This window comes from Armigeres subalbatus, chromosome 2 (genome assembly GCF_024139115.2).
Source record: "Armigeres subalbatus isolate Guangzhou_Male chromosome 2, GZ_Asu_2, whole genome shotgun sequence".
Classification (NCBI taxonomy): domain Eukaryota; kingdom Metazoa; phylum Arthropoda; class Insecta; order Diptera; family Culicidae; genus Armigeres; species Armigeres subalbatus.
The window spans coordinates 415,398,071-415,423,202 of record NC_085140.1 but is presented as its reverse complement, the minus strand read 5'-3'; the positions used below and the strand labels follow the sequence as shown (position 1 = coordinate 415,423,202).

At 40.7% G+C, this 25,132-nt stretch overlaps 1 protein-coding gene across 1 annotated transcript in view; it reads right to left on the bottom strand.

Moving 5' to 3' along the window:
• Nucleotides 1–861: 861 nt before the first annotated feature.
• The window catches only part of LOC134213390 (potassium voltage-gated channel protein Shaw), a 402,605-nt gene continuing 378,334 nt past the window's right edge, over nucleotides 862–25,132 (bottom strand). The window contains exons 7-10 of the mRNA XM_062692409.1: nucleotides 21,191–21,409; nucleotides 20,524–21,127; nucleotides 20,289–20,438; nucleotides 862–2,049 (exon numbers count right to left, since the gene is read on the bottom strand). Coding sequence (XP_062548393.1) covers nucleotides 2,021–2,049; nucleotides 20,289–20,438; nucleotides 20,524–21,127; nucleotides 21,191–21,409 — 1,002 coding nt within the window. The 3' untranslated portion in view covers nucleotides 862–2,020. The remainder of the gene's footprint in view (nucleotides 2,050–20,288; nucleotides 20,439–20,523; nucleotides 21,128–21,190; nucleotides 21,410–25,132) is intronic.

Here is a 25,132-nt window from a genome sequence, read left to right as displayed (position 1 = left end):
TCGAAGAATTGCTGGGTAGCAACTCAAAGCTCAATCCATATGAAAAATAACAGTCGGAAAATAACTTTATTTATAGAGTACGGAGTCAAATATCGTCCTTCTGTAAGCCACGGAAATCATTTTTTCTACAACTTGTGAGATGCTTAGAAACATGAAATTTTTCGTATCAACTAACCATGCTCTAAGCATTTTCTTCATTCCCTATATGTTTTGAATACGCATTACTGAGAACGGCATTAACTTTAACGTCGGTTGCTAACTCCTTTACCTCATTCCTACTAAAATGCTGTCGGCTGGGTTCATAACGTGAATGAATAAGCATGTAAGCAAATATAAAACAGTGGTTTACGTTGCCTTTGGTTCCTCCCGGTTTATGTAAACTACCCCTCTTCCCATCGTATCACACTGGTTCGAAAAGTTTGGCTCCAAAACTTCTGGAATACATGCATCGACAAGTATTAAATAAATAAGCGAATAAAAACCAAATTGACACGACTGTAATTTGCATGCAGATTGAGTCCTGATGTCAAAGTTGTAGTAGTCCAAAACCAATTTACAAAACCTAACGTTAGGCACGATCTACGTTGGTCCCATTTTGGATTTATTCCGGATTCTGAGCGGAACGGAAAGCTGTACTGTGGAATTACCGGTGCTTAAACATACATTCATATAAAGCGTGTTTGGTTTCGGAAGGCAACCGTTGCTGGCTCGCATCAGGAACATGTCGTTGTGTTGCTTTTTTTTTGTTGACTAGCGCAATCTTTGGGCATCGCTGACGAAGGGACGAGGGAAGTGAAAACAAGTTCTGAGAGTGTGATTCATCAACCCCGGGCTTAATAGCTGATAACCGTCGTAGTTTCTCTTTATTTACAAGGCTTTGAGAATGAATTCCTTTGATATTGAAAGGTTAGCTTCAAGAGTTAGCTTAGGATGTAGAATGAAATGAACCTCAAAAGGAATTGAAGAAAACTATTGAAAAACGGTTTATACACCAATTCGGTTTAACGATGCAATCAGTATAAGAGCTTTAATTTCTTCGATTTAAAATTAACTTGATATCACTTTTCGTTTTGCCTCTTTTCTAAAATATACAATTTTTGTTATCGATTTTTTGTTTGTTGCTGTTTGGTTGCTTATTACTTGATGCTAAGTTTTGAGTACTTCTTAGATTATATACAGTCATACCATATTCATTAGTTTAAAATTACATTAGTTCGATTTAATAGCTGTACATCTTTCAATTAGTAGTAAGCGTTTCATGTTTGATTCATAAAAGAACACTCCATCATATAAAAATCTCGAATCCTTAATCGAAATCAACGGAAATTTCATGAAAATTGTCAACATCGATAACATTTAACGAGAAAAAGACGGGACTTCTAAGAAGATTGCTACAAGAAACGAACATTCCATCTGCCCAGCTGCTTGATAAAACAATCAACTTTATAAAACAAAGTCGGTAATCAGCTTCCGCGTCTTGCATTCTATCACTTGTGTATGTGTGTCAGTTGAACAACAATCGTTAAAGAAATTGAAGGCAGAGCGGTGTGTGGTGGCGCTAGTGAAGTCGTAAGTAAACACGCATAAACCGTTTCGTTATCGTTCGAAGGGGAAAGCGCATGGAAAAGCTCTCCCCGAAATTATATCCAACCGAAATTCCCTAACAGAACGACTGCACTCGTTCGAACCGCTTTATATTGCATTTGTTTCCTTTGTTAATAAGTTAGTATTTGATTACTATTTAGGGTAGAGAGATTCTGATGCTAGAGTTGTAGCGAATGCGGGATTAACTATTTTTGAGTTTGCGATCCTTGTTCACGATTTTACCAAGCGACGCCCGTCGGAGGGCTGAAGCGATGCTTCCGGTAGAGGTGGTGGCGATGGTGGTGGTTGTGGCAGAGGAGATGTTGTTGGTGGTGGCAGTTGATGGTTGCAATGTGGCATCCCCAGGAGCCAGCGGCGCACTGGAACGCATCGGTGCAGACCCATTCTCCGGAGGGGCTACCGTAATCAGGTCCTCTCAAACGTTGCCAACTGGGTCCTTGGTTTCTAGAAAAGACAAAAAACAACTCCGTTCGATCAAATGATTGCCTTAGCAGAAACGCAGCAATTGTAAATCTCTCTAAAATAATTTGAAACTCAATTGAAAAACCAAAATTGACGAAACGTGTTTAAATATTTTCACAATTTAAAAATCTGAGACCGTTTCTTAAACCCGATTTCAAGAAATGATCCATGAAATATTCATCTTAGGGGACGTACACTAATTTCGTAAACAATTTTCCTGGGTTTTTCAACCCCCTCCCCCCATGTAAGATTTTTCCCATACAAATCATTTTTTATTTACATGAAGCGTAAGAAAATGGCAGACCTCCCCACCTCCCATAAGTGCTTACGTAATTAGTGTACGAAATATAATTTATGTTATTACGTGACCTAAGGAACATGTTATTCGTCTAGGCTAATTTAAACAAAATGTGCTTATGTTAGTTGCATTCTTCTGTTGATTCAAGATTTCAGCACACGTAGAAGCGTTGCAATGAGCATTATACAGCACATATGTGAGGTGAAATGATCATTCTAAAATGTTTGGCTAAGAGAAAGAAAAGTATGTCGCCTCGACATTTAAACACGATGTGTAAATTAGCATTTTGATCCGAAATTGCAAAGATGATTTATTCCCAACCCAGAACTTTTAAAGCCCTCTAATTTGTACACCATCGTCGACATATCCTTTCCGAGTCGGTTCGGTGCAGTCGGAAGCACTATTTGCTGATAATTTATCACTATTAATAACGGACTTTCATTTGCCTTCTCCTCGATTTTTCATTGGCCTAACGACTGAGGACTAGCGCCAGTTTTAATAGACAGCGGCTTCGTTTTTCCTTGTATTGCAACATCGGAAACCCGTTCTTCGGTTGGCAGCACGTTCCTTTAGTTTTCCAGACAGCTCAAATCCTGGTGACGACAAACAGCGGCAGTCAGTGCTGCCAGCTACGAGAGGACGTCGGTGGACCGTTTCAAATTAGCATAATTTATGCAAAATGTTTGCTTTAGATTTGCATAGTTTGGCAAAGTAGGAAGTGTGGCAAGTTTGCTGGCAAGCTCCCGTAGAAGTTTATTTTTCAACCTCTTGGGGTTAAGAGCGGGATGCGGAACAAGAAAATCCTGGCAGAAAGCACGTGACAAGCGTTCGAGTGCTTCAACAGGGCGATGATGCTGTACGGAACGTCGTCGTCGGTAGATTTGAAAGATTGGGCCACCAGTCAATAGTAGCAGCACGCAGACGTGTGTTCCACCTCTTCCTTCCTGAAGTGTAGTTTTTTTTGCGAATGGTGCTTTTTTGCTACATCGAACGGAGTAATGGTGGAGCATCACTCTCGTTGATTGATGGTAGAGAACATAAATAATCCCTTCATCAACAGGGCGTGTTGACGGCGGCCATGCCTTTCCGGGTGGTCTATTGGTGTGTCTTTTGGTATGGCTGTCTTGTAAGATGGCCTGGGAAGCCTTACCAGATGAAAGTCGTTTCTGGAAGGTTGGTTTACTGAAGCGGTGGTGAAATGAATAAATCTGAGCAAATCAATTCACCTGACAAAAGACCATCGATTGGTGTTTTCTAAGCTCACATTTGAGGTAAAGTACGGAGCAATTGATCAATCAATGAGCTTCTATACAAATTACGTGAAGCCGTACAGAACATTCTGCTCTGGATGATCAACTGATGCTTTTCAATGTTGCGTTGGACAAAATTTGTTAATCAATTTTGTAGATGCATTTCATTTGGTAGTAAACGTTACCAATATCAGAGAGAAGCCCACGATGGCTTCAAATGTTTATTCTGTTCTTCTTACACTGAAAATATCATCAGCAGAACCAATGTTATCTATAACTGCATGTCAAAACATATCCAGATAATACAAATCAAATTAAAATGATGTTCCTCGTTCAGGCGATTGAATAACGCATTCTATTTCAATGAATTTGAAAAAAGGAAATGACCCCCCTGTTGATGGCTTCTATGAAACCAAACACGTAGAGCTATTAGCATAATTTTACAGCACTGTGATGATGATTATCCTAAACTTTATGTTCGAATTAAATATTTAATTGAAAATGAAGAACAATCGTTTCGCAAAATCTAATGGTTTCGATTGCGAGAAATAAGCGATTTCCAAAACCCCAGTGCTCCTTTTTATTTACAAGCGTAAAACAATAAAAGAAGCAGATACCAAAGCCGTTCGAGCACAGTTTATGTCCCTGGTAGGTTCGGACACCGAGTGGTATAATGACCGATTGTTTAATAGCTTGAAATATATTACGCGCCTTCCCATTTCGGATGTTTATCTTGATGGCTGGCAGTAGCGATGTTTGAATCCATGATTTAATGGTACTTTGGTCAAAAAATACTCGCAGTGTGCAAGAGGCGCTATGAACTTTGATTAGACTCTAACCATCATCATCAAATGGCGGGACCATCATCATCAACAAACTAAATCTTCGAATCACTATCATCGGAAAATATTTCTTCGGTTATCTATATCTAGGGGAAGAGGCCCCAAAAAACCGAAAATTTCCACATTTTGAAGAAACATCTAACATTCTGGCGAGGCAAAACGCCCTGCAAGTAATTCAACCTACAATGTACTTAAACCCACGTACCATCCATACCTGAATGCTGATTCGCCGACAATGCGTGGTACTTTGTTCCCTAGGAGCTGCCAGGCCAAAAGGCGTTTTGCCTCATGAGCTTTCCCGGCGTAAGAATATCACCACTTTTTTAAAATGTGAATATTATCAACATGATTGAGATATTTGACAATTTTTGAATGGCATCAACAAGCTATCTTGCTTAACTGATGCATAATGTAAAAATACCCATGAATAGCGTTACAAATAAGACAATAAAGCAGTGTTTGCTTAGCTAGGGCATATTGCCTCCCCTTCCCCTACTGCTCCACACCCAGCAAAAAAAACTTAACCCTTGTAGAAATAAAACATTGATTGACAAAATAAAGCTGAACAAAAATATTATTATAGATTTTCTCAGATATCAAACCAAACAAAATGATCTGTTGTGGGTAGTATACTTTTTAAAAAGTAGATAAGATTTATTAAAATTTAATTGATGAAAATACAATCGGCATTTTCGGCAATTTAAAAATATCATGAAGTGCTAAAAGTTTTCCACGCTATTTTTCACCTTGAAGATCAATCATAGAGAAAAACCGAGTACAGTAAATTGCATCGACTGTATAGGCCCTGCTCTAACCGTATGTGCACTTCTCACATCGACCCAATCTTGGTATCGACAAATTAATGTAACGGTCAGAGATACTGTGAACTCTCCCTAACTCGATATTTTCCTTACTTGTCTTGAATCTAGCATACTGCGTTTCCGTAAGCCAATGCCTCCCTAACAGGATATTCTCGAAGTCGAAGTAATTTTCCAATGCATTGTCACCATCATCTAACTCGATAAGTATCGCCCAAGTTGCACAATTCTTGATGTTCAAAGCTGGTGATGCACTTTACGGGATATGCTTATTTATCGATTTTTGACAGTGCTTGGCGGAATTCAATATTGCAACAGATGAGCGCATTTAACTCTTTAAATAGCTGGGCAAAATCTTAGAGAGTTCGTCGACCGATTCAAACCAAAATCTCCGAAGTCGGTTGGAAGACGGCTGAGATATTAGCTTATACTTCCTGACCAGCTTTCGGGAGGATCATAAATTTGAATTTACAGAATGACCCTCCTATATTTCTGAAGGACGTAATCCTATGTCAAAAATCGTTTGCCAAAATAGGCGCTTGACCAAAATGCTTAACTGTCATGTCATTAGAATGAAATGAACACACGAACGAAAATGACGTTTGGTCGAAAAATTAAAAGGCTGTGTACAAGACACGACCCCAAGGAAAATGTTGGACAACGTGGGACCATCGTTGCGATTATATTGCTGCCGTTTAGTATTTTCAAGTAATTTCTTCTCGGATCAGCATTCTTTTCATAGAAAACTATTTATTAAGAACCTATTTATTTTCAATAATACGCCTTCCCAATCACAAACAGCAACCAAACCAAATCACAATCTTGACAAAATATTTTACTTGACTGCTACTGAATGCCATCTATGCGAATTAATTTTTGCAGCCTTTTCCTCTGACGCGTGCTTGTGATTTTACCACCGGCGGAAGCTTCCTACCGTCGCCAAGCGATTATGTCTCGGCTCAACCTTCTTTCCTATAAAATAGTGGTTTTGGAAAGAGCCGATTTGTTTTCAAAAATGCGTATTCCTCATAACCAGCTGTTGTCAACATGCCGGCGGCCTGATTGAGTCGCCCGGTTGACAACCAAACCACACCGATGCCGCTGCATCTACTGTTTCATATGATAGAATTCTTCTTTCTCGCCTACGTGATGTGGTTACACTACTAAAAATCCACACATATTTATTGGCAAAAATCCATAGATTTAACTTATTATGTATGTACCAGCGCACACATAACCATTCTCCACGCTGAACAATACTAATAAAAATATATATCCAAATAAACTTTATGTGTGGTCTCTGAATTAGCAATTATTTAATTTATGTGTGGTTCTATATCGATTATATTAGGGTGAAGCTATTGCAAAAAATTATAACGGCGACACATATATCTTATATAGATATTTTTGGCAGTGTAGCGGTGAGCTGCCGTTGGCGTGTGTTGGTACCTATTTTTTTTTTTTTATTGGCTTTATTAAGGAGACTTGCAGCCCGCAGGCTGGTCGCTTCGCCTCCCCGTGGTACCGCAGTATCGTCGCCAGTGCGCCGGTGGCGGCAAAACATTCTGCTTGTGTCACCCCGACGACTACACTATTGAACCGAAGCGATGCTGATGCGTCTTCAAACACGGATGAAAATACTTCCCCGCTGATGCCGTGTGTGATCGTCAGCATCAGCAACACTCAAGCTGCTCAGTTCATCGATGTCCCAAAACCAAACAAATACCTATTAAAGGATGATTTTCAACCCCGTTAACGTTATCCAACGTTAAAAGTCGTTCGGTCGAAATGGTCGTTTGGCAGAAAGTACCGAATATGTCGTGACCCTTTCGGCCAAATAACGTTATCAGAAAAATGGCCCTTTCCGATAAACCAGCGGTTCTCAACCTGGGGTACATGTACCCCTGGGTGTACCTTCGTTGGCCTCAGGGGGTACTCTCGAATAACAAAATGCGTAATGGCGGATGCATTACAATTCCTAATAAAACTTAAAGTTTTGGAAAAATCTTATTGTTCCTAAAATATGGGAAAAAAATCAAAAAAGCAAACGTCGAATGATCAAATTTAAATCCTCAATATAATTCATCACCTTGATCGAGTACAAAAATATTTCGAATAATATGCTTCATAACTAGAATTAAGAATCTAAAGGTTCGGAAGCATGCAGTTGAGAAACATGAAGGAAGCTCAGTAGAAGCTCGCTGCAAGAAGCTTGGAAGCCTCCTTTCAATAGGCTCCATCTAGGGTGGTCGGTATTGGCCATTTTTGTCAAATACCGGTATTCGGTATTTGGTGGAGTCAATACCGGTAATACCGGTAGAATACCGGTTTTTGTGAAAATGTAGAGTTGTAAAAGAAAAACTTTGGATTTGGAGTTGTGAATGAAAAACAATATTTGTTCAAACTTCAAATGTTAAAATCATTGCTTGTTGAGCTAGGTAAAGCGAAACTTAAGTAGACGTTACATACTGAGCGATTCATCTCCCAATCCGCCTTTGGATTTTGTTTTGGCAATGTTGCCAAGCAATCACTGGAGAATACCCTCTCTGGTTCAACCGAAGTAGGACGCATGGTTCCAAGACCGTCGAAAATCAGTGTCAAATAAATACTTGCCCTTAATTCCTTCCGATTCATAGTAGGAGAATTTTTTACGGATTGTATGCAAGGATCCTAGCGTCAATGTATTTGCCATCAGCAACGCTACAGTCTCTTTACAAGTTTTTCTTTACACGATAAACCAGATAAAATATCCATAGCGGCATCTTCTTCGTACTGATCGTCAGGTAGATCCCATACGCTTGCTTAATCAAAGTAGCTCTGGATGCCTAGAAACAAATGCCAAAATAGTTTCTGATTAATTGCTTCACGGCAGAATTATTCAGAAAAGCAAAAAGATCGGCGTATTTGGATCGACTCTCTTGGATTCATTCCTTAAAAGCATCAAAATAGTGGCTTGATTTGATAATAATTCCAACGTAAATTGGAACGCCACTTCGGCATCATATAGAGTGCAGAACTCACAGAGCAGTAGTTCCACAACAGCTTGAACAGGTCCGAGGGCTCTAATTATTTCAGCATGCCTTGGCGTCAGCCACTAATTCAAATTCTTTTCCGAATTCAGAACAGACATATTTTTCAGTAGAAAAACCATTTTTACAGGTGATCTCCGGAAAAAGCTACTCACTACGGCTCGTACCATTTTAACAATTTCTTACATTGCGGGAAAATTCTCGACGATATCAACAATGTTCATTGAAGAAAAAGTCATTCGCAGTTTAACAGATGGCTAAGAGAATGAAGCAACAGGTATGATTAATGGCGATGTTGATTGTAGCGTAAACGTCGTCAATGATGCTTATTTGGGCAAAGTTACTCATGCGCACATTTAATTGTTGTATTTTTCGCTCTATGAGTCTTTACTGCTTGTAAATCGAACATTTTGCCCCCATCTTATGTTGGATTTCTTGCTTCTTTAATGACACCTCGATATGCGATTACAGGCAGTTGAGCTGATATAAGTAGGTTAAATTTATTCGAGATTTTTGATACTGGCAGCAAAATTTGAAATACCGAAAATACCGGTATTTTCCGGCTCTAATACCGGTATTTTCGGTACCCTAATTTGGCCGGTAATACCGGTATTACCGGTTAGACCACCCTAGCTCCATCTGAAGCAGCTCGTAAGCCTCTTTTCGAAAAGCTTGAAAGTTTCCTGCCAATAGGCTTGGAAGGCTCATACAAATAGGCTCGAAAACCTCCTGCTCGGCATTTCAAGACGTTTAGAAGTCTCCGATCAAGATGCTGGGAAACTTCGTTTCAATATTTTTTCAGGAATTCTTCTTTCAAGGAAGCCTCGCAAGTCTCCTAGCAAAAGGTTTTATGAGTCTAGGTTTTTTTTTCAAAAGGTCTTCTTTCAAGATGCTGAGAAGCGTCCTTTCAAGATGCTCGAAAGCCGCTTTCAAGAGGCTCAAAAGCTTCCTTTCAAGAAGCTCAGAAGCCTCCTTTCAGAATACTCGAAAGACTCATTCCATAAGGTTCGGAAGCCTCCTTTCAAGAAGCTCAGAAACCTCCTTCCAAGAGGCTCGGAATCCTAGTTTCAAGAGACTCGGAAGCCTCCTTCCAAGAGGTTCGGAAGCCTCTTTTCAAGATGCTCGGATTTCTTTCAAGAGGCCTTCTTTCAAGATCCTTTCAAAATTCTCTGAAGCCTTTTTTCAAGATGCTCAAAAGTCTCTCTTCTAGAGACTCGGAGGCCCCTATCAAGAGGCTCGTAGGCTTTCAGGAGGCTTGGAAGCTTCCTTCCAAGAGGCTTGGAGGCCTCCAAAAGTCTTGTGGGAAGCTAAGTGTTCGTTTTTAATATATCTTATGAAATACGCTAGGGGGTACCTCAATGAACACATAAGTTTGAAGGGGTACCTTTCAAGCAAAAGGTTGAGAACCGCTGCGATAAACGACAATTTTAGACAAACGATCTTTTAAGGCAAACGGCTTTTCCAGCCAAATTAGCAGTCCGGGCGAATGTCGCTTTCGGTTGAATAACATGTTTGGCCAAAACATTTTTTTCGACCTGATATCTATTTCGGCCAAATGAAATTGATCTAGCTGATTTTCCTCGCACGTGCCATTTAGCCAAGTGGCAAGTGGGGAAATCTTTCTGTGGAAATTCACTAGGTTTGTCCGGAAAAATTCAAAAGGTTCTTCGGTTAATTTTTTTCCGTGTTGGATGTTATTATCACTGCGACCAGTATTTTGATCTATTGTGATAATAAACTGCACAAGCAGATTAGGTGTTGTTGATCAAACTTCATAGGGTTCTAATAGCCCCTCATTGAAGAACCATATTCTTTAAATGAAAATTGTCGGGCAATGGCATAAAATGTATTCCGAGTCTTTTTTGTCTATGCCACAGAATCGACATGAATGATTTTGAAGTTTTTTTTTCATTTGCTTGAAGTGATAAAGGTCGAAAAATTACTTGTTATTAGGGCCGCATATGTTCTAAGATCTATTATGAAAAGCGCTAAGATTTTACAGGTTAAGGCAATATTATGTATAACAAACCTTTTAGAATGCCTTTTTAAAAAAATATATTAACGGAAGAATTGGGAGTGTGTTTCCAATTTGTTTTTTGCTTCTGAGGCTATTAACGTTTTCAGCTCCATTTTCGGATCCCATGTGCATAATCCACAAAATGGTGTATGGAAATTGGATGATGGATGATCCGAGGCTGATTTATCGGCTCTTTCGTTCTCATCAATACCACAGTGACCAGGAATCCAATATAAAGTAACTGGGTTACAACGAGGCAAGGTTTAACACTCGAGCACGCGCGCTTTTGTATTTTGTACAACACTAACAAGAAAACATCGCTCGCGATACACAGCACGAGTGAGCCTACATGGGCGTTCCAGGACCGCGCGCGTGCTGAACGGTTAAGGGGAATTTAAACATTCCCAAACGTATATTAAAGTGCATGCAAAGTGACTTGACTGTCTGACATAATGCACAACATACAGAAAACAAGGCATGCTCAGCCAGATAAACATTCAGTTTTAATGTAAACATGTGACGTCATTGTTATCTTCAAGCTGAACCGAGACGATGCTCTACGACTTAAAGTATCATCTTTTTTTCCGATCCTACCTTGTTTTCTGTATACCGTAACATAATGCAGATACAGTCGACTCTCTGCATCATGTTCTAAATCTATTCAGCTCACTTTTTAAGTAGTTAATCGAACTATCAAGTTCACATTAAGTTATTTTCAAGCTTCTAAAGTGGACATCAAAGTTTACAAAAAGTTCGGTGGGAGTCCTGTATAACATTCTATTCAGATAGACAATGAACTCAAAGTCTACTTCTCAAAATAAAGTAAAATCAACAAGGCGATGTACTACAAGAACTATTTTCAATTTTTTCAATGTTTGTTCGACAGAAGGCAGATGCTGTTCTTATTTAGGATTTGAGACACCACATGACGATGCGCCCACTACAAGTATTGAACTCCAGTCTTCCTCTTATAATCCGGGATGCGTACCACTGCTGCATACAACCGACATGTCTGGTGGCAAAGTTCATTATAAGTTCATTTAGGATAGAATGTAAACTAGAAAGTTCGTATAACGTCAAGGTGGCACTAAATGTGTACTTTATGTCACAAAAAGTTCATACCGAACTTATTCTGAATTTGGAAGTTCACAAAGAGTTCGTATGGAATTTTATTCAGTTTATAAAAAGTTTAAGTGTACCTGATTAGCGGATATGAATAGTTTGACGTTTCACTTTGTTTTGTTTTTGTAGCAGTAGTATACTTATGCTCAAGTTCGCACAATGTATTATTCAGAACTTTTTTGTACTTGTGAACAAGTGTGTGTGTGTGTGTGCTGACAACAAGTTCGGTTTGTGCTATCGAGGAACTTGATATTAGAAGTTCGGAACAAGTTCCAAAGTAGCGTGTTGTGAACTTTATAGTTCGGAATAATATTGATTTTTCAAGCTGATTAGAAGTTCGGTGTTTTGCACATCACTTCTGAGCCAAGTTTCAGTAATAACTATAATGTCATAATCGCTGGATGCAGCGGCAAGGAAGAATTCGTTGGTTTTCGTGCGCATTCCACCAACGTTTTGATAATAAACTGTTAGTGTTACGGATCCTGCACCCGGTATCGGCGACGTTGATATTGGCGGCAGCAGTATTGGCGAAGTGGTCGATGATTGCGCTCCAGTCAAATTAGAGATACAGTGACTGAGATGAGTAGGAGCCGGCGATATGTTTTGTCCATTCGAAGCAGAAATTAATGCTGGTGAACAGTTTTCGGGGTTTCGTCCAGAATCGCTGTTGTTGACAGCGTCGTTGGCCTCTGAAAAACCTGTCTCTTGGCACCTAGGTCTTCAAATTCTCGAAACCTAATTCCACGGGCCATGTATCAGCAGCAAGAGCATCGATTTAAAATCGGGAAGCATCCCGATTTTGTACGACACGAAACTTAAGGAACAAACGTCTTTACCGAGCAACCAATTTCACAACGCGTAAGTCCGTAGTCCCTAGCTTCGACTGCAGTAATTCAACAACTTTCACCTCCGGAACATCAGGTACGATACCGGATAGGTAAAGCCAAAATCTTTCAGGGTCGTGGTCTGATTTTTCAGCAGCAAACCAGATTTGCGTCCATTGTTCCAGTTCCAATACTGCACATAGTTTTTACGGGGCGACGGGTTTCAGTATCGACGTCACCGTCGTTCTCGCGCCGGCGTTTATTGCGGTTCGACATCGGAGGACGTGTGCGCGTTATTCCAGGCGTAGAAGGAACGGAGTCTATTAGAGCTTTGAAACTCTGGCGTATTTCTGATTTAACGTCCAACAAAATGCTGTCCCTTATTTCAGTCTTGATGGAATCAATTATTGATTCACTAGCTTTGTCAAGCGACACTAGTGAATTGGAAAACGAGCTTTAGCCAGCAGATTTTTGCAACAGGTACACATCCACACGAGATGTGAATTAGCTGCAATGGAGGCGTACATATCCTTACCTACGCCTGAGCAGCGCAAGCATACGATTGACGAACAGAAGCCACCACATTGCGTTATTTCGCTGCTCATCGGATTTGCACATTTTTCGCATACGCTCATTTTGGAAGGAATTGGCAACACTGCGTAGTAACCGGTAGTCGTCAATAGATGGCCACGGCTGATTCAGAAGAAAGCGGTTGCGTAGAAGCGTGAGCCGAGTGAGCCCCTGATTGTATCAGTGTGAAGCAAAGGTACACGCACACAACCATACAGAATTATCACGATGTTTACCTTGTCGACGGCCCTGATGATTCCGAAAATGCACGGCAGTAATGAGTCTTCAGTCTTGCAGCTTATGAATGGATGTTGATCTGGAGAATACGGAATTGCTTCGCCGAGGCTATGCGGGGTGTGTGAAGATCGGATGAAAACGAAAACAGCAGCAGCAACGAGATGTTTATTGAATGCTCAGTTGAAATACAAGCAAATTGACGATGTTTGTTTATTTCCAGTATTGATGGTGGTAGTGTGGTAATCGGAGTGTTTGCTTGAATGTGCGTTCACCATCAAGCACAACAGGTGGAGAGCGGCGAGGTGGGACGGCAGTGAGCAAATGGCGGCGCAGATTTTTCATATACCACACTCGAGCCGACTCGGAATTTGGCGTAAATTCAACTATCCTCTACTCTGTAAGATGGGCTTAAAACGGCGGCGATGATGTTGTGTTATGGAAGGAGGCGAATAAAGCACGGTAAATGATTTAGGACGATGCAGGAGCGAGCAATTTGAGAAAATATCAGAGACGAACAGATCACAACAAACAGTTTAGCCAGCAGTGATGCCAGATTGTAATAATATTGATTTTTTAAGCTGATTATAAGTTCGGTTAGTACTTGAACCGAACTTCTTGTTAGAATTTCGGAACAATAATTTATGTAGCATCATGTGAACTGATGAAGATGAAGAGAAATAAGATTTTTTTTTAACTTTCAAGTTCATTAATAGTTTAATGCTTGTTCCAGATGTGCATTCCAGTTGGGCTTTCTGTCAAGTTTAGCTCCAAGACACTTGACTATATTCGATGATGAAAGTAGTTTTACATGGCTTTATATTCAAACCTTCCCTATCACACTACATAGCAACACAATTTAGTACTATTTGCATTCTGTTTTAATAATACTGTCGAACTATTATAAAACTGATTATCTCAAAATCTTGGTTCGACAAACATGTGAGAACATGCATGTAACTACTAATAACAACATTGAGGTGACAGTACGCCTCTTTTAAGACACTCTTTTACTGCTCTACTAGTGATAGATGAGCACCCTAAGGTAGCTGATATTTCCCTGATCACCAACATTGCCTTTAATCCATTCGAAAATGTATTTGTAGAAGGCACGCTTCGCCATAGTTTTTGCTATAGAATTGTGTGAAGTATTGTCAAACGCTTCTTTAATGTCTAGGAAAGCCGCAAGCCAAATTTATTTTGCTTTAAAAGATCTTGCTATTTTTGTAACTAAATTATGTAATGCGGTCACTCACGATTTACCTTCCTGATAAACAAAAATATAGGATTCGTGATTAAATATGATGATTTTATATGCACCACTCACCAATTGAATAGTTTTCTTGGGATTAGGAAGCTATTCTTAAGGCTCTGTCAGATGTTGTAGTCAAATCACTCGTGCGAGCCCAAAAATCTAATAATTAGAATTATTTCATTCCTATTTATATAAAAATTGGCTCGCCATAACAAAACAATGGTAGAGAAATAACTATTTTTTATATTTAAAACCAAATCCAGATGTACTGCACTAGCGAGCGCAATTGTGTTTCTGCGAACTGCAAATTTTAAGCGCTTTGCAGTCACACAATGCAAGAGAGCGTTTGCTGGTCACTTTCAGTGTAGTCAGACAGGTAAAGGGGGGCAGCAGGGATCATGTCCAAGGGCTTGACGACCCCTCCCCAGCTGTCTGCGAGTCAGGGGGTTCTGCCTAGGAGGTGGTGGGGTTAACAGGGGGCGCTGTTAATTCCCTCCCAAAACCACATATCCGCAAGCAAACCCTATCAAGCGACCGTGTGCCGCTTAAAGCATACAAGCCCCTAACCCTGAATCCCAAGGTGTCAGGCGACCCGTGCTGAAGGGATGAATGACCTGGGGTGAAACAATTGGCCAGGTCGTTAACGGAGCCTGTGGAGGTTCCACAAAGTGAGGGCTGCTTCGGCGGCAAGCGGGTGGCAGTGGGTGGTACCCACACACCCCCAAGTGGTGCACATGTGGTGCAAGCGAATGGGAGTTGGGGGTATTACTCGTAATACCCCCACAGAGTGAGGGAACGAGTGTATGGGTGAACACACAAGTAAGACTCGTATGGTATGCATGGTCGGTAGTGTTAGAATGACTGAAGTCTGGTGAGGCCTGGCAGGAGTGTCGGGGGGCAGATACCTCTGCGGCACCTCAGAAGTAGGGGACACGAAAGTCTCGCTGCGTCTGGCAGGAGTGTCGGGGGGTTGATGCTTCTGCGGCACCTCAGAAATCGGAGACATGTAAGGCAAGTGGTGCCACTGGTGCAGGATGGGGAGACCACCACACTGGCTGAGGACTATCTGGGCTTCGAAATGTCAATAGGTGGGTGCTACCTGCAAAGTATCCGTTCTCGGAACCTATTAGCCGTATCAAAACTCGGGTAGGTAAGTGTTAGGCACGCGTGACGTGCCGGGTGTTCCATGCCCAAAAGATGCACAGGAGGTGCACAGAGTGGATAAAAATGGGAGATGGGGGTATTACAACCTCCACTGAGTGAGTGACTGAATGTCAAGAGAGTGGTGCACAATTGGTGGAAGCGATTGGGACTGAATGTATGAGCGAGAACACAAGTCAGACTCACATGGTACGTATGGTCAGAGGGCTGCTTAGGCAGATACCTTTGCGACACCTCAGAAGTAGGGGACACGAAAGTCTCGCTATGACTGGCAGGAGTGTCGGGGGGATGATGCCTCTGCGGCACCTTAGAAATAGGAGACATGAAAGGGTCTGCCTCGTAGCTGAGGTAGGAGCGGCATAGGAGCCACCAACCTAGGGTCGCCTCCGGCTTGGTAGACAAGTGGAGCCATTCTGTTGCAGGATGGGGTGAGCACCATACTGAGTGAGGACTGTCTATGTTGTGAGATGGCGGAATGGGGTACCCCCTCCAGGGTACCTATCAGCCTCTTGCAGTCATTCAAGCGGCATAGGCAGGTGAGTGTTGGGGCACATGTGGTGCCAGTATGTATTGTGCAAATGTGTTGCATGGGGAGTGTCGAAGAGTTGAGGCGCATACGTGCACTTGTGTACGTCATTTGAGGGGGCGCAATGCCCAATAGTCATCCCCCGAAGTATTGCTTAATTGCGGGCCGGGGGAATGACTGGAGAGGAAGGAGTTGGTTTTAGTGGGTCGGGATCCCATCCCCACACTACCTGGATTTGCCTCCCCAGGTGTCTGTTTGCAGATTTCCATTACCTTCGTTATAAAAAAAAGAGAAAAAAAAAGACAGGTAAATATTTGTCATACGTCACTTTCTGCGAACAAATAGCTCATCGCGAATGGTTTGCTTGCAACGTCTGTCGGCAAATTTCCTGTTCATGATATGGGGTTTCATTAATTCAAGACCAATGACGATAACGGCCATGTCCTCAAAGTCAGTTTAGTATTAGGAGCGGAAAATAAATTCGACACTCATTGCTATGCTACAAGAGACATCTAAATCTCCGTGAGCACCACAGGAAAGAAATGGTTGTTTAGTTGAGAGGGTAATTCATGGAAAAGTCAGCTTGGTAAGCGACTAAATATTTATTTTGAGCGAAGTTATTTTAAAGACACGAAGACGAAAACCGTGTTTCGAATCAGTCAAACGCAAAGTTAATGTACTTCGTTTTATAAGCTTCTACAGCACGATACGGTCGAATGGAATGCAGGAATTATTTTCTTCACTTCGCGTTATCCCAGACTTGCTGGCATGCCTGGCACCAATACGATCGAACCCGCACCAATTCACCTCTAACTGATGGGAGGTCTTAGATGAACTGAATTTTTCATCGATGAATAATGTTTAATGTGATACCATTCACAAAAGTATATACGGATTCCATTCGATTTTGCCATCAAAGCCATTCGATTTTGGCTACATTCAATTTTTGACAAGACGATATGTTTTTAGTTCTGAAATTGCTTATAAACCGTATAAAAACTGGTTGGACTGAAACCGACATAAAAAATCGTTAAAAATATCGCATAAGAAAGATTTCAATGGAAAACGCTTAGATTTCAAAATGAGCTTAAAAATCATCACAGTGTGTATAGTGTCACAATAAGTGAAGAATGAATCGCCTGCTTTGAGCGTGCTTCTAGCGGTACACAACTTTCTGAAATCAGTATGACAAAATGCATCTAAGAATCGATTTCTCAAAATTAAGCACCTTAATCGAAAAAATATTTGGTAGGCGTAGTAGCGGACACCATCCTTCATAACCGGTACCAAATAGTTTTTCATGAAAAGTTCCTAAATTTGAGAAAACCCGCGATAGATGTCTTTCGCTATTTGCGCATATACGATAGCGCCTGGATGTGGAAGCGGCGGGTAGAAAATCAGTCACTGCCAATAATTCATTGTTAAGCATCATGAGAAAACAAAAACCATGGAGTAGCATGGTTGTTCATCATAGTTTTTGCATGGCGAGTAGAAGACTGAATTTTCTTATAGGGTATCTCCAAATTGAAATGTAAATGAGAGTAGCACTGTTTAGCTATCATTTTGAGTTAAAGGATTATAATCGGTTCAGAAGATCAATAGCTCGATTTCTGACCACCTTGTATCAAAATTGGTCATCATAGAATTTCGGAAAGGAATAATTATACTAAATATTGAAAAAATCGTTGTGATAGCACCGTGTGGTACGTATTATATTTCACAGAAATTCAGTTTATGGTGTAACATGGGTTTTTTTTAGGTACCCGCTAAATGCTAGCCATTTGAGCTCAATAATTCACGACTTGCGTTAAAATCGATTATTCATTATTGGCACAAATTATTGACATGCGGTTTTCGTTGAGTGAAAGCTTATGATTATGATCTGTTGCTATATGGATTTTTATATTTCCAGAACTTTGAGTCCCATAATGGCTTGTGCTAATTCAATTTTAGGCGAAATATATTAGATTTTTGAATGAATTAAAGTATGAAGCAGAATCGAAATAAAGATTACGAAAAAATCGATCTTTTAAATCACCCTGATACACTTACACACATACGCACATACATAAACAATAAACATATACCCAACTGTCTAATCAAAAGAACGATATCATCATGATGATTATACAAAATAGTCGATATGCTCTTTGCTGCTTAATACATACCCAACTGTATTCAATCAACGTCGGCTATGCATGACAGCCACGCTTCAGCGTAATGGATTCAACGGTTTCGCAACTGTTGTTGACATTTGCTATATTACTTTGCATGCAAAACTCAATTCGAGGAATTCAATAATGCACGGAATATTTCAATTTCCAACCTAATTTCGAAAAAAAAAACTGCGAACATTCTACAGGATTGAGTTATCAAAGACTTCTTTTTATGCCCAAACTTTGGAATAACATTTGCAAAACTGAGGGAAACAAAAAACAACGCTCCACATTTACCAGAAGTAGCATAACTCTACCAAAGCTACGGGATCATAATAAAAGATGGAATATACGTAGGCATGTGGTGCAGAACATAAAGTTGGCATATTTACCTGCTGAATGCTGGTGGATTATTGGCTGCCTGCCTGCTTGCTTTCCGTTCTGTCGATGATGGGTTGGTTATGTTGGCGTATTGTTCCTTCTTCCTAGACACGATGGAGCAACTCTTTGGCATGGCTGTGTGTTATTTTCGAATCGTGCATGCGGGTCTCTATGTGCGTATATTGTGTGCAATTCTTCCGACAAAACCATCGAAATGAAGGTGTTTTGTTCGACTTGTTTGTATGATGTGGAAAGGTATGAACGAGTATCGCTGGATGATGAAATAGTAATTCCTTGGATGGTTTTGGGTTTACCCGAAGGAGAGTTCCCTGGATCATTGTGGGAATGTATTTTCCAATTTGACGAACGATGATACTGAAGCGAAGATGATACTTCCCACTAGGGGTGGTCGTGACTTGGAAGAATTCAAATCAATTTCCAGAAGAGCTGAATCCTCTCCATTCTTGGTTATCTTTTTCGTCGCCATCCAAACCGATACGGAGCTTTTATTTTCGTCGGAATCCTTTCGCATCCATTAGCAGTGGATTGGAAATGTGTCTCAGGAGGTGCCACCACCGGATGCTTAGTCTGTTGGTTTGTATTCGAGTGAGAATTTCGCACACCAGCTCCGGGCCACCACGATGCGGATCCGAGAGCACAAGCACACATACACGTGTCATCATAACGGAAATTCTGTTGTGCAGCCAGAAGAAGTGGAACAGCACATCGGTACGAAAGCTAAGCAGTCGATCACGTTGACGCAACGAAATACCTACAAGTTGTCATCCCATCGTGCTACGTGAAGGAAGAAGGAAGAGTAGCTCGTTTTTGTGATTACGTGTGTGGTTTTGAGGTCGGTTGCCATGAGGTGGTGGTGCCAACACAGACATTACCGGGAAAGAAATATGAGAGAATCGAAAATCGAGAAAGACAAGTAAGAAATAAAAACATGAACAACGGAGATAAAAAGCGAGTACATATAGTTTTAATGGACAAGGCATCTAGGTTGAAACTGTTCACACAACGAAATAACTATGGCTGTAGAACATTTAAAGTCTGTTTAGATAACGAGCCTTATTACTTGATATTATATTATCTGAAAACAAGTTGTGTAGACCATGACATTAATAAATGCATTATAAGGCATGTAATCTGAATAGGTCATTAGTGTTCTCAGCAAAGAAGCTACGGCTAACTGCAAACATTTTATTTTAGTTTTGCTGCGATCGAGCGAGCAGTACGACTATTACTGAATCCTAGGTAGCGTTTACTATAAAATGATTAAAAATTAAAAGGAGTTCTGTAAGCATTACGCAAAATAAAATAATCGTTCTAATAAAAGAGGCATTTACCAAGGTTCTTAGATATTCAAGATACCTTTTTCGCAACTGAACTATAGTAATATAAATTTTGATATATATTTTAATGCTTCCTGTGAGCATTATGCCATCCACACAGCTACGAAGCTTACATTGTGGAAAAAAAATGTATTCGAGTGAAATGTTCAGTTTTTATGAGGACGTAATTATATTATTTCCTGAGCAGATTCGATCTCAAAATATTTTACTTTCTGCGAAACCTTTAAATGTTCGAAATGCTTTATCGAATGTAGAATCAAAATAAAACGCTTGTAAAAATATTTGATGTTCAGTTTAATTGACTCTCGCGGTTTCTATGACATGTTTGTTGATAAATTCAGAAAATATCTGAAATTCTAGGGAGAACAATTAGAACTTACCCATTTTTGGCAGGATGACATCTTTGGAAATGGTGCGGTTGGCGTTCATGCGCCGAATCGTTTGATCCATGCTTCCGGTGCTCGGTGCGTTGGAAGAAGGAAGCTTTCCGGATCCAGTGTTCGCGCATACACCACCCGTCCCCGGTTGACCTAAATTATGATGAAAAATTAAATAAATGAATGATATTTTTGTAAAGAAAAGGTTCAAACTTTCGAAGGACTGAAGTCAACTCACCCGGCACCCGTTGCGGACGGGACAACTCCACCGGAATGACGCGACGTCTCCGCTTCGGCAGTTTGGCTCGCGCCTGCGTGTGCGAGTAGTACATCGTGAAGTTGCTCACGATGACGGGCACGGGTAAGGCGATCGTCAACACACCGGCCAGGGCACACAGCGCACCCACGAACATCCCGATGTAGGTCTTCGGTGTCATGTCGCCGTACCCGACGGTGGTCATCGTGACCAGAGCCCACCACAGCCCCAGCGGTATGCTGTTGAAGTCGTTGTGCGGATTGATCTGTATCCGCTCGGCGTAGTACACCAGACTGGCGAATATCACGATACCTAGAACTAAGAAAAACACTAGCAGCGTCAGCTCTTTGGCCGAGGCCCGAAAAGTTTGTATCAGAATCTTCAGCCCGGACGAGTGCCGCGTCAACTTGAACAATCTCATGATACGGATGATGGAGAAGAACTCCAGGATGTCCGCGTTCTCCAGGTGGGATGCGAATCGCTGCAGTATCAGATCGATGAAGAAACTTAACGTGGCGATGTAGTCGATGATATTTACAGACGACATGATGAACCTAAGCTTACTCGGGGACGAAATGAACCGCACCTGGGGATTGAAACACAATATTTGTATTGGATTATTGAGAAGTTTAATCAGCAAATCAGTTACCATTATCTCGAAAGTGAACCATGCGTTACAGACGCACTCGATGTAGAAAAACGCCACATGGGCATTGGTTTGCGTTTTGTCCAGCACCCAGGACGTGTTTTGACTCGCCGTCTTGACTGTGATGTTGCGGATGTACGGGACCCGCATGTCCGGGTGCGTTTTCAGACAGAATGATATGATCGATACACAGATGAAGAATACTGATATGATGCCAATTATCTGTGGATGAGGAAGGAACATGGAAATAGATTACACACTTATGAATTTGTCTAACTCTAAAATTGAATAAGACAGGACAAAGGAATCCGACCAGGACGACAAAAAAATCAATCGTTTCGGAAGAAACGGGTGATACCGCCCGAGTAGCAAAATTCATACCATTTTGGTTAGTGCAACCTATATAAGGTTTGTTTTGGTCCAACAACACGAGTTTGATCATATCCAATAACACGAGCTACGAGCGAATCAAGGGAGAAATAGGCGGAAACGGAGAGCTATTGGCTGAATTCTGTGTTCTAAAAACGACATGGAGATCATCATCCATCGCAGTTCTCAAGGACACGGGGTGTCCCGTGACGTCTTTACAGAAAATCAAATTGACCACATCATTTGCCGATATCAAATCCTGCACTGCTAAAAAAATTGACTTCTACTGGTAATGTAATCAATGAAACTAATGTAAATTCAGATCATGTAATCGTTTTCTCAATGTAATTATGCGTTGAAAATCATGCCCATAAACACAGCATGAATTAAACCGTATAAATACATTACCTTGCCATTATTACTACACTCTGTTGACAACAATACTTTATTCACCATGAAAATTCATTTATAAACCATTAAGTTTACATGATATTATGTGAACCGAAATAAAAGATGGCCACGCTTGCGACGATCTCGGTAGAATGTAAACAAAACAAATAATTCCATCACGGCAGCTGCAAATGCAGCGGGAAACCTTCGTTTTCGACTACAGTCATACCAAAGTGAAGATTTTCCATCACGACTACAAAGCAACATCCATAATGTTGCATTTCATCAGTGTACTTCATCAGGCGTTTACTGAAATCGTTGGAAAAACTTCGAATTCTTGCACTTCATCCGTCAGATGGTTCCCCTTGCGCATGCGTTTACTCAAAGCATGTAAAGTTACATTACCTAAACAGGACCCGCGATCACGACGGGTTCGATACTGGTATATTTGAATCGCCATAACTCACAACCTGTTACTCTTTGGGCAACATTGGTTTCAAGAAGTGAAGACGGTAGAGTGGTATCAGAACGGGCTATCACTCTGCGGACCTGAGTTCAATTCTCATGGTAACCATTTTTTTTTAAATAGGAGAAAATAGAACATGTAAATTTAAAACAACACAAAATTTGAGATGATAAGTGATGTAAAATGAAATGAAATGTAAATTTCTATCGTTTATCATGCTCCAATTATGTGCATGATATTTGATGTAAATGTACATGATTTGTTCGAACAGTGTGGGTAAGAAAGATCGTCAATACATTCCCTGTTCTTCGTTAGAAGCGAGCAGTTCGTTTTTTTATTGCTCTCATCTCGCGTGAAGTTTTGCGAGTGCTTTTCTTCATTGGAAGTTTCTAACACTCAGTTTTTGAACGCGATTTGTGCCCTGTGACTGGGAAGCAGCACACCCTAGCCAAGACCTCCGGTGTGTCTGTTAAAGGCACTTCCAGCTACGACCACCAGCCGGACCGCAAGTCACATCTCTTCTAAAAGCTGCATTACCATCAGCAGCAGAAAGTGCGACAATTGTTTTGCTACCGAAGTTCCCATCCCTATCGTAGCAGCCAGTATGACGACGAAAGCCTGCCCGCAGAGGAGTTGCCATCGATGGTGGTACGCTACCCACACTGAGCTGTTATTGTGATTGTACGACAATTCCCCGAATGCAATTTCTCCGAATAACAATTCCCCGAATGCTTCTCTCTTCTTTTTGAGTGCAGCACAAAGCGATTGGAGGATTTCTGATCCGGAGGTTGCGAGTTCGATTCTCGGTTCGGCTTAGGATGCTTCTGGGTGAGAAGCATTTTCGGCTCTTTGAGCACAGTGTGTCCATTCCACTTGCCACACAAGACATTAATGCAACTGGCAGGCACGGGAAAGCTTTCAATAACTGTGGAAATGCTAGTAGAACTTAGTTGAAAAACAGCCCAAGGCAAAGTGAAGAGATATTGTTTTCTTTAAATGTATTAGTATCCTTGGTATGATGAATTCATCTGCCCGGTTTAAAGCAAAAGGAAGTGACAATGTCTTCCTCAAATGAACACATTTTCCCGGTATAAGGCAAAGAGGATAGATAGTCCCTTCTTTAAATGAACTCGTTTGCCTGAAATAAAATGAATCAATGAGACAGTGCTTTCTTTAAATGATCCCGTCTACCCGATGTAATGCTAATGGAGGAGATAATCCCTTTTTTATATAAACTCGTCTATCCAGTATAAAGCGTCTCGAGAGAGAACGTCTATCCATAATAATGCAAGAAGAGGAGATATTTTTTTCCCTATTCTTAGAAAATGAATTCGGCAAAATGTTTTTCGATAAAATATTATACGTTCAATACATATTGCTTATATATTTTTGCCTTTCTCGTATACAAAGTATACGTAAAGGCTATATGTTCGCTCCAAAAACGAACTTTTTATAGGAGGCCCGGAGACCCATAGTGTTATATACCGATCGACTCAGCTCGACGAATTGGAGTGATGTCTGTGTGTGTGTATGTGTGTGTGTGTGTGTGTGTGTATGTGTGTGTGTATGTGTGTGTGTATGTGTGTGTGTGCGCAAAAAGTCTAGCTCACTTTTTGGGTACTTATTCTCAACCGATTTGCTCGCAACAAGTTGAATTCGACGCAGAATCCTGTCCCATTGTTTCCTATTGAAAACTGATCCGATCGAACTATGGGCTTAGAAGTTATGGCCAAAATACTTTTTTTTCATAAAAAAGCACATTACCGATCGGACTATGGGCTTAGAAGCTACGGCCAAAAAAAATTTTTCATATAAAAGCACATTAAAAAGTCTAGCTCTTTTTTTGGGCACTTATTCTCAATTTGCTCGCAACAAGTTGCATTCGACGCAGAATCCTGTCCCATTGTTTCCTATTGAAAATTGACTCGATCGGACTATGGGCTTAGAAGTTATGGCCAAATTATTATTTTGTTTTCATATAAAACCACATTTAAAAGTCTAGCTCACTTTTTGGGCACTTATCCTCAACCGATTTGCATTCGACGCAGAGTCCTGTCCCATTGTTTCTTATTGAAAATCGACCCGATCGGACTATGGGCTTAGAAGTTATGGCCAATTTTTTTTTTCATATAAAAGCACATTAAAAAGTCAAGCTCACTATTTGGGCACTTATTCTCAACCGATTTGCTCGCAGTTGCATTCGACGCAGAATTCTTTCCCATTGTTTCTTATTGAAAATTGACCCGATCGGACTATGTGCTTAGAAATTATGGCCAAAATACTTTTTCATAAAAAGCACATTAAAAAGTCTAGCTCACTTTTTGGGAATTTATTATCAACTGATTTGCTCGCAACAAGTTGCATTCGACGCAGAATCCTGTCCCATTGTTTCCTATTGAAAATTGGGCTATGGGCTTAGAAGTTATGACCAAAATTCTTTTAGCCTTTCTTGTATACAAAGTATAGTGGGGACTGGGTAGACTTGATCCCCTTTTCTGATTTCCGATGTATCACAGCCAAAAATAAATAAACATACGCGATTTCCACACTGACTCTCTAAGAAATATAGTATTTAACCTTACTGACAGTCCTTAAAATATTGTTGTTATTGATACATAATCGATTTTTTAGAGTGCTGTCAAAAGTCTACTTTTAAAATATTCGGGGGAAATTAATCCCTCTTCAAGAGCATGCTTTGTTAAAATTAGAAAGGTGCCCTC